The sequence below is a fragment of the Phocoena sinus genome, chromosome 6 (assembly GCF_008692025.1).
Source record: "Phocoena sinus isolate mPhoSin1 chromosome 6, mPhoSin1.pri, whole genome shotgun sequence".
NCBI classification, from domain to species: domain Eukaryota; kingdom Metazoa; phylum Chordata; class Mammalia; order Artiodactyla; family Phocoenidae; genus Phocoena; species Phocoena sinus.
In genome coordinates, this window is record NC_045768.1 from 82,813,765 (window position 1) to 82,824,780 (window position 11,016).

Consider the following 11,016-nt stretch of genomic DNA (forward strand, 5'->3'; position numbering starts at 1 on the left):
AAACGAAGCCGTGAGAGGAGGGCTAGAAACCAATGAGATTATGTACACACTCAGCCATCCAAATCCACAAATGCAGAGGGCGACTGTGGAACTTGAGCATTTGTGGGTTTTGGTATCCACAGTGGGTCCTGGAACCAATCCCTGGCAGATAGCGAGGGACAACTGTACTGCATTCAGTAATGACTGAACAACTGGTAGTAATTATTAATTACACATCATGCATATGACAGATTCACTTGTAAACAAATATTTACTGAACACATACTATGTGCTAAGCTCTGGTAACACAATAGTGAACAATCACAGATCCTCTCTAGCAAAAAAAAAAGCATTAATCAAATAATCACATATAGACTTTAAATTGTAATAAATTATGACCAAAAACAGGGTGCTGTGAGAAAGTACGATGGGGAATCCCAATCAACTCTGGAAAATCAGGGATACTTCTTTGAGAAAGTGACCTTTGCACTGAGAATGGGCAAAGAGTAGGAGGCGTTCCAGGTAGCAAGAACAAACTGCACAAAACTCCTGAGGCAGGAAAAAAAATGTGATTAACAGGTCAAGGAACTAAGAAGTCAATAAAGCAAGAGCCAAGGAGGAAAGATGGTGTCAGAATGGAGACACAGGATAGAATCTTATCTCACAGGGCCTCATGGCCACATTACATAAGTCCAAGATCAATGGGGAGCTGTTAGTTTTATGTAGAGAATAAAATGATCCGATTAATATTTTTCAGAGATTGCTCTAGGAATTAATGGGGGAGACTGACCAGTAGGCTACCACAGTTTCTAGGCAAGAAATAACGGTAATTTATTGAAGTCAATCCTCAATCCTTTTTTAAAATTAATTAATTTATATATTTATTTTTGGCTGCCTTGGTCTTCACTGCTGCGCACGGGCTTTCTCTAGTTGCAGCGAGCAGGGGCTACTCTTTGTAGCAGTGCGTGGGCTTCTCATTGAGTTGGCTCCTCTTGTTATGGAGCACAGCTCCAGGCGCGTGGGCTTCAGTAGTTGTGGCACGCCAGTCTCAGCAGTTGTGGCTCACGGGCTTAGTTGCTCCATGGCATGTGGGACCTTCCCAGACCAGGGCTCGAACCCGCATCCCCTACATTGGCAGGTGGACTCCCAACAACCACTGCGCCATTAGGGAAGCCCAATCCTCAATCTTATAAGTATCTACGTAATCTATTAAATACTCCATTGCAGCAATTTTTGGCCTCAGGACACAACTCTTACAAATTTGAACCCCCAGAGTTTTTGTTTATGTAGGTTATATCTATTGATATACTAGAAATTAAAACTGAGAAATCTTTGAAAAATTCATTCAAGATAACAAACTCATTACATTAAATACCTTTTTTATGAAAAATAGCTATTTTCCTAGTTTGAAGAATAGCACTGTTTTGTTTTGTTTTTTTTTTTTTTTTTTTTTTTGCAGTACACGGGCCTCTCACTGTCGCGGCCTCCCCCGCCGCGGAGCACAGGCTCCGGACGCGCAGGCTCAGCGGCCATGGCTCACGGGCCCAGCCGCTCCGCGGCATGTGGGATCTTCCCAGACCGGGGTACGAACCCGCGTCCCCTGCATTCGCAGGCGGACTCTCAACCCCTGCGCCACGAGGGAAGCCCAAATAGCACTGTTTTAAATTTTTGCACATCACTTTAGTCTCATAATAGAAGACAATTGGATTTTCACATCTAAAAGATTCTGAAAAAGTACGCTGCTTGTTTGTGATAAAACTAGAGTGAAAAACACAAATAACCTCTCAGAACTATCATGAAACTAATTTTGATCTTATGATCCTCCGAGAAGGGCCCTGGTGACCCCCCAGACCATATTAAGAACTGCTGCTTGAGCAACAGGAAGCCAAGCAATCACAGTAAGGTACTTCATAGCAATTAGGAAGACTACGATCAAAGACAGACCAATAACAAGTGTTATACACAATGGAAAGCGATTGGAATCCTCATGCACTTCTGGTGGGAATAAAAATTGGTACAGCCACTTTGGAAAATAGTTTGGCAGTCCCTCAAAAAGGTAAACACAGAGCTATCACATGACCCAGTAATTCAACTCACAGGCATATGCTCAAGAAATATGAAAACATATGGCCACAAAAAACTTGTATAAGTATTCACATAGGCGTTATTCATAATGGTGAAGAAGTAGAAACAACCCAAATGTTCCTCAACTAATTGAAAAATAAAATGTAACATATATATCCATACATGGGAATATTATTCAGCAATAAAAAGGAAGTACTGATACATGCTACAACATGGATAAATGTTGAAAACATTATGCAAAGAAACAAGCCAAAAGTTTTCAAAATCTGGTGTGTATTTTATCCCTACAGCACATTTCAAATCAGTCTAGCCATATTTTAAGTGTTCAACAGTCAGATGTGGCTGGTGGCACCACTGTGGACAAGAGCTCTAGATCTACCCTATAAACTATAATTTTAAATGATGTTTGTGATGATGACACTGATGCAATATAATTTCTCTTATCAAGGAAAGGTTCACTTCTATTCAATACATAATATTTACGTTATGTCTAAGTATGCTAGTATTTTTCTAAAAGATTCAAGTGACAAAGGTATTTTCTAAAACTAGAATACACACTGCCTGAATACTTCAGGTGACTGCATTTCAAAATCTTACACTATCATCTAGAGAGCCACAAAAATCCCAGAACAAGCTAGTTAGGAGCTAGTATACAAAACGGCCCTTCCCATTCTCTGCACTAATTTTAACCACTCACACACAGACAACATTCCTCTGGACTTCATCTTGTTTAACACTTAGAAATCCTCAAACTGTTTCCAACAGAAAATAATGAATAATTAATAGAAAACATAATCTCATACACAGGGACTTTTTGCCATTACACATTTTTAAAAATCTATCTACTTATATTATGAAAACCCTTATTAATGAAATCATCTTGGAACATACATAGTGAAGTTTATATTCTAACCACCTTTAGTTAGAAATTTAAACATTACTCAACTGATTCTGAGTACGCAATGAAAAATAAATTTCACTTTAATTTTAAAAAAGTATAAGCTTTATTATCAATTGAACAAGTTAAGAGTGTTAAATACAAACTGTATTAAAGTATCTTGTTTCTGCCTGTTATATACAAACAGAAATTGAGGGAAAAACAAGAAAATTAATAACCACCTTACAACTTTTTTATTCCTAAGAGATTTAATATAGTTTCATCAATTATTAGAACATGTTCATATAAATACTACTTCAGCATAATGTATTGAGAATTTACATTATATAGAAACAGTGAAAGAAATTTTAAATTGCAGAAAATGGGATTTGCCTGATAGAAAGCCTAAGCTTTCAATATCATCCTTTTGTAGGTCTTTTGCTTACCCTCTTTACCTCTAAGATTAGATAAGAATTTTCTGAACCAAATACTTCCCAATTTTTTACTAAACATTTTTAGTGAAATCTCAACGTCATTAAGTTTATTTTAATGACAAATTTTAATCTGTAGCAAATAGTTTAAATCTGTGAAACCCTTAGAAAAAATTTAAAATTATAAAATGACAGATCCTTTTTTTTGTGCTTCAGGTGGAATTTTACAAACCATGTGAAAACTACTTTTCTTATTCTTGTACATTTTTCTGTATGTACTTCCCCTAACAGAGCCCATAGGTAGTTCAATTTGTCTTCTGGTTCTTGACGCAGTGATGAGCTTCAATCTTTATCACGTTTTCTGCTTCAACAGAAAGTATTCGTCAAAACAAAAATTCAACTGCCATGACAAAAAGTTGCTACAGAGACTTTAATTTTATCTATTAAAATTTTACTTTGGTTACAGAGGAGTAAAACTAAAACTTGCACAGAATTTGAAATTCTAGTTTCACCATCACAAAAAGTTAAAAAATCCTCACAGATAAAAGCATAATAAACTGAACTAAATGAATTCTTCTATTTACAAAATATTGACTTTATTTCTAATCTTTTACAGTAAAATACTGAAAGTAGCCAGGATGGCGAAGACCTGAACCAGGAATCCTAGATAGAACTACAGGCTTCAAAAGTTAATATGGCTACACACCCACTAAAAAAAGACTGATACTATCAAATGTTAGGAGGAATGTGGAGCAACGGGAATTCCCATGTACTGTCAGTGTGACTGTAAAATGGTACAAGCACTTTTAAAAAACATAGCTCCTTATGAAACTAAACCTACAGCTATGCTATGACCCAGTCATTCCACTTCTAAGCACTTGTAACAGGAGAGATAAACGCACTTGTCCAACAATACAGATTTGTATAAGAGTACTCATAGCAACTAACTGGAAAGAGCCCAGGTGACCCTCAACAGGAAAATGGATAGATTATGGTGGTATATTCATACAACGGAAGACAACACAGCACTGAAAAGGAAAGAACTACTGAGGATACACGAGACTTAAAAACACTAAGCTGAATGAAAAAGCCTTTCCCAAGAGTACATACCATATAATCCCACTTATGTGAAATTCTAGAATAAGCAAAACAAGTCCATGGAGGAAAAATATCAAAACACTGGTTGACAGAGGGGAGTGACTGAACTGACTGGAAAAGGGCAAGAGGGAACTTTCTAGTTAATTACGAAGTTCTACAACTCCATTAGGCTTCGGATTAAACAGGTGTATGTATTTGTGTAAACTCGTGGAATGGCAACCGTGCGCATTTCACTGCAAGTCAAACTTACGTAAAAAAAAATTTTAAGTTAAAAATTGAACTCAGGTTAATGATATGCACATTGCTTAAGTGCTTTTTAAGGGTAACATGTACTAATACTTGCAACTTACTTTGAAATGCACCCAAAAAATCAAATTGACTGGTAAATGATTAATTGTGCCATACAGCAAATAAAGCAAAACTCTAATTTAGGTGAGGGACACATGGGTGTTCACTGCACATTTCAATTTTCCTGTAGGCCGCAAAATATTAAAATGTTAAGGAAAATTTTTATAGGAGAATTGAGAGACCAAAAGAAGTGATTCAATAGGTGGTCAAAGTTTCTCACTACACACCACCTTTCAGAATTACATTAAAAAATACCCCAATCATTTATTATTCCTAGGGAAATCTGTAGGTACATTTCAGGAATTTTTGCTTCTTCATAAACTGTTCACATTGCCTGAAATCAATTCAATAATTAGGGCAATATCCTGGGACGTATATTCAACAACAAACTAAAACGATTTGTTAAATTCCTCAAGATTATTAACTACAAAATTTGTATTCCTGAACAGATTTTAAGCCGTGAATTATTTTTTATTTTTCTCCAGTAACTCCAATTTCGTTCTCTTTTATCAGATTGCAAGCGCTAGTATCTGAAGAACATAGCTATCCCTCTAAAATGAAACAAAATCCTCCCCAACGATTAGCATCTAAGGGATAACAAATATACTTTAAAAAGAAATCCAGCAAGTCGTAACTGAAAGTCATCCACCTTTCTCCTTAAGCCTTGTACTATTAAAATGCGGCTGAAAGCAATTTCTACATTATAGTTAATTTTTTCTTTAAAGACTGGAAGGTGGGGAAGATTTCAGCAGAACTAAATGTACACGTGATCCTCACCCCCCAAAATCCACCTTAACCCGCAGGCAGGTAAAACAATGAGCACCCCCTCTTTTTTTTCCTTCATGAGACAAAACCGCGGACTAGGCTAAGGCAAACCCTCGCCCAGCCTCCACCCCGCCTGGAGCCAGGCGGCGGGTCCCTTTCCTTTGTGAGGAGCCGGAGGGAGGCGGCTGGGGGCGGGGAGCTGGGGGAGGCGGCTGGGGGTCTGCGGAAGCCCGAGCAGGAGGAAGGCGCTGTGGAAAGCGGCGTCGGCACATTCCGCAAACAGGCCGCGCGGCCCCGCCACAAACCTCTGCGGCGTCCCCAGGTGCAAACCCACGAACCTGGGTGTGATCTAACTTGGGAGGAGGCCCGGGAGAAAAGCCGAGGGCAGCTCCGGGGACGACCCCCTCCTCCCAGGCCCTTGCAAAAGCTTCTCCCGCCGCGGGAGGAGGTCCTGCCGCCATCCCCACCCCGCCCCGAGCCTCGGGCGGCCCTCACCTGCTGGACGGAGCTATTCTCGGGCACTGCGAACTCCTCCTTCTCCTTCGGGGTCTTCACGGTGACTTTCATGATCTTGGGTTCCGTGGAGGCAGCGGCGGCGGCGGGGGCGCCGGCACCTTCGGCAGCGGCGGCGCTGTCCTGGGAGCTCGGAGGGCCGCCGCTTTCACCATTCTCGGCCATGGCGGCGGCGGTGACTCAGGCGCGCAGGAGGGAGCGGGCGAGCAAGGGGGAGCCAGGGGACGCCAGAGCCGGCCAGCCCGAGCAGCGGAGAATGTGGGGCACGTCGCCTCAGTGACAACGGGCGCAAGGCCGCCGTAGCGGGCGAGGGGCCGCGGAGCTTGGCGTGGGCTCCGGCGCAGGCCCGGCTCGGGCGCTCAGCAGCCGCCGTGTGCTCAGTCGCCACTCGGTCGCAGCGACATCCGCAGCCGCCGCCGCTTCTCCTCCCCACCCCTCCCCCCACGTCCCTCCGCCGGCGCCGCGCGGGGCACGCCGGGTAACGTGGCTGGCGACGTCGCCGAGTCATGCCTGCCTGCTGCCGCTTGGAGCTCTGGCCGGTTTTCTTTCCCTCTCCCGTTCCATTGCAAAGCGTAGGCGCGTTCAGAGAGAAGGACTAAAAACAAAGTGGGGCGGAAGAGGTCAGTTCATTCCTTTTTACCCCTTTACCAAAAAATGAATTTGCGGCTTCTGGGAGGCACCGTAAGGGCGCACCGGGATGACGTCACGGCTAGCGAAATTACTGGAAAGGGGGCTCGACCACTGGGCGCTGAGGTCGGAAATACGCCTGCGCGCTGGCGAGCTAGGTAGTTTCTTCCACCCAGTTCTCTCACACCCCGCGGTTACGGTGCGCGCCCACTCCGCGCCTGTGCTGGCTTCGCATACCCCACTGGGAGGAGGGTCTGAAACATGCCTGCGAGGTTTTTTTGTGGTTCATTTTTTTTTATGTGGTTCATTTTTAAATGTGCTTAAGTTTTGCATACTTGAAAAATTTTAAACGCTTGCTCTTACAGTCCAGTGCGCCGGAGGTGAAAGGTTAATGGAGGAAAAAAAATCCTTATCATAACGAAGGGAAAATGGTGTACGCGCCTGTAGCTTACCCTGCGCAGTTACGCGGAGTCATTGCTCCACGACCAGAGCTTCCCACCCTCGGGTCAGCCCGGTTTGGTCAGGTGATCAGGCCACCTGTGTTGACAGTGGCCTTCGCTGACAGCCCTGCTAGCCCACCCCTGAATTCTCTGTGAATGCGGTTCCCCAGGATGTTTGGGGCAGAAACAGGGTACCCAAGGAGTGCCCACCCAACTGGGACAGTTTAATGTAGCTGAGGTGTTCATTTTATATTCTATCAAATTAAGTTACTGCTCCATTTCAGACTTTAGGTGGCATTAAAGGTAGTTGTTCAAAAATTATTATCGATGTAGTATGGGTACAAATAAGAAACAGGAAGTTAATTTTCCCGTAGAGAATTCTAAATTTTAAATGACCTCGTCATTTGCCTTTAAAGATGACTTGCAAGGAATGTACAATACTGGACCTGAACTTTATTAACAGTATTGCAAATGTAAACTCTTGACACCACACCGTGTATGCAAAGATACACTGTATTTCTGTTCTTAAACCATACAACTGTGTTCTGGCTATAAGTACTCTTGCATGAAGAACACTTTTTAGCAGAGCCATTTTGGAATCTGTGTCTAAGAGAAGTTCTTAAAGTATAAATTGCAATATAGACATCATTTCATATCAGCTATGTTTCTGGCAGCATTGTTCAATAACATGAACAAATTACACAAGGCTTTCTGCTAAAGGATGACTATTTGCTTATGTTTACATGTGAAGTAATCATTACTTCTCAAGGTAGAAAGTTCCACCACTGGAAAACCATTTATATCTAACCCTACGCTTATGAAATTGCTCTATAATTATCTGTGTCTACATTAATTTCTACAAAATTCTGATGTCTATGCACAATTTATGAAGTAATATAATTTATCTATAAGAATATACGGTATAGTAATTCATTATGGCCCTTTTTAGAAACAATCCTACCTTTTAAGAAACTGTTGGATGTGTGGGTCTAGATCAGGGATCAGCAAACTTTCAGAGAGGACCAAATAGTAGATATGTTGGGCTTTGTGGGCCATACATTTCCTGTCTCAAATACTCAGCTCTGCCCTTGTAGCACAAAGCAACCATAGACAATACATACATGACTAAGCCTGGCCGTGTCCAAGTAAAACTACTTACAAAAACAGGCATAGGATCTGATTTGGCCCACAAGATCTAGATTTCTATTTGAATTTCTTTTGAATGATTTTTGTTTATTAAATAGTCTGGAAAAAAATTACAAGAGCATATTTCATTCATTCTATAAACATTAATTGAGCACGTTAATGTTTAAATACTGTGTTGAGGATACAGAGACAAATAAGATTCAGTCTCCGCCCTCAAAAACCTTGCGGGGTGGGGGGGGTGTTAGAAGAATGAAGGGAGGTGGAGATAAGCAGTGCCGTGGTAATATATGTTTAATAACCAACTCTCCAGAAAACAAGCTTTGATTTTTTAGCATTTCCCAATCTCCTTGATGTAAATACTTGCAAAATGGCCAATCTCAAGCTACCAACTTGTGGTCCTTGCTCACAAAATTCCTAAAATTTATCATTCAGTTTTCACAAGCCAATATGAGCCAGATCTAACTGGATAGATCCCTTTTTATAAGTCTCAATATTCAAAATTAAAGTATATTAATGAGATTATTATTCACGTGGTAGAAGAATTCTTCCTTGACAAAATGAGTCAATCAATTCAGTCAATCAACAAGAATTTATTGAGCAAACTTTAATCCTGTGTCCAGGATTAAACTTACATAATAACACAAGATGGTACATACGTCAAATAAATGGTGTAAATAACACGCCTTCATCATGTTACTCCCCTACTCGAGATCCATTCTAAACTCCCATTGTCTCAAAACTGAAGCCCAAGCTTCTTAACTGGATGCAAGGCCTTCTACAACTAACTCCTGGTCTTTCAAGCTTCACTCCCATTACTTTATAGATACAATCTGCTGCAGTCAAACATATTTACTCTCATCTCTAGAAGCACATGTACATTGTAGTTTTCTCACCTATGATCATTCCTTCAAGTCACTACACCCCCTGAGTTTGTGTCCATTATTGCTGCTTTCTCTCTTAGAAAACACCCAAGCAGAATAATTTTTTCCTCTGACCATCATAATCATTTGTACACTTCACCTGACAATTCATCACTTGTAACATATCTTCTATTATCTAAAACTGTTTCTCCTGCTACCAGTCTAGTTCACACCCTCATTAATTCTGGCCTAGATTGCAACAATAACATCCTACAGATTCCTTTGCCTCAGTCTAAAGTCACCATCCTCAAAACTATTTTCTATTGGTGCCATATGTTATCCTTCCAGAACTAAGCTTCCATTGTGACACCCAGAAAGTTGTCATTAACTCTCACCAAACTTTCAGAATAATATCTAAACTTGTGGCATGGCGTCCAGGGCCCTCTGTGACCAAAAAACCTTGCTCCTCATTCATATCTTACCCTCAACCAAGTGAGTCCACTAAGCATTCCAAGCTTGCCTTGTGCTTTCCTGCCTGTAGGTTTCAACACAACATTTTCACTGCAAGTAGAAATTCTTCCCTCTCATTTTGACTTGTTTTACCCATCCTTCAAGACTTACCTGAAATGTGATATTCCCTAACAATTTTTCCCTGATTACATTTTTTGATCAGACATATTCTCTAAATATATTCCCATATGACTTTATTACCTTTCTGCTGTCACTTATCACATTCTGCCTTGTGTTACACTTAAATTATGTGCATATTTCTTTTATTAGACAAGGTCCTTGAATACAGGGATCAAGTCTTAATCATCATTAGTACCACACAATGCCTAAGCTAATTTCTTGGCAAGAGAGCATTTACTGCTAACATGAATTGTTGAACTGTCATTTTTACCACTAGAGAAGAAATTCATTTAGATCAGTAAATCATAGTTTATACTCCTTTGTCTCCTCCAAGGTTTATAGTGCAGTGATAGGTAGATGATAGATAGATAATACATACCATACATAACCTGAGCCTTATTTGCTTTGCAATAGTTTCAGTGGAAAGAAACATTATTCACTCCCTGCTTGGTGCCAGGGAAGGAAAGAGAGTCAGAGAAGGATTTTAAAGGAAATGATTTGAGCCAGACCTTGAGGAATGGATATGATTTCGTTAAGTATGTTGAAAGGGGCAACTTCATGAGAAAGATGCAGTGGTGAGAAATAGAAACTCTGCTAGGACACTGATCTTAAACTGTGGTCCACATCCTAGGAACAGTCCACAAATATCTCTAGGGCTACTTCCAAATCAAAGGGAATAGGGTAAAATGTTCAATAAGTTTCTGAGCCTTAGGACTGCGGAATAGGTGGTGAGGATGGTTGTTTATTAATTTGTCAACTAAAACTTTAGACCACTGGGTAGAATGTACAAATACATCTACAGCCACCACAAGCTTTGAATACAAGCTGCTAAGTAGGATCTCACAGCTGTGCCAGCCACTGCATAACACACAGAAGCAACGAGGGGGCCAGCAGAGGCACAAGGGAAGAGAAACCTCTCTGAAGAACACACCTGTGTTCTTATTTTGCTCCAGTCTCACCATTTCTTTTTTTTTTTAATTAATTTATTTATTTATTTATTTTGGCTGTGCTGGGTCTTGGTTGCAGCACGCGGAATCTTCATTACAGCATGCGGATCTTTTTTTTTTAGTTGTGGCATGCAGGCTCATAGTCGCAGCATGCGGGCTTCTTAGCTGTGGCATGCGGACTCTTAGTTGCAGCATACAGGATCTAGTTCCCTGACCAGGGATCAAACCTGGGCCCCCTGCATTGGGAGCATGGAGTCTTACCCACTGGAC

At 41.1% G+C, this 11,016-nt stretch overlaps 1 protein-coding gene across 3 annotated transcripts in view; it reads right to left on the minus strand.

The window, feature by feature from the left end:
• The window catches only part of UBQLN1 (ubiquilin 1), a 49,176-nt gene extending 42,364 nt beyond the window's left edge, over positions 1–6,812 (minus strand). Inside the window, exon 1 of one of the 3 annotated variants that reach the window (XM_032634057.1) lies at positions 6,079–6,812. In XM_032634057.1, the coding sequence (XP_032489948.1) occupies positions 6,079–6,261 (183 nt within the window). In that variant the 5' untranslated portion in view covers positions 6,262–6,812. The remainder of the gene's footprint in view (positions 1–6,078) is intronic. The other 2 variants (XM_032634060.1, XM_032634058.1) reach the window with 2 other exon arrangements.
• Positions 6,813–11,016: the final 4,204 nt, after the last annotated feature.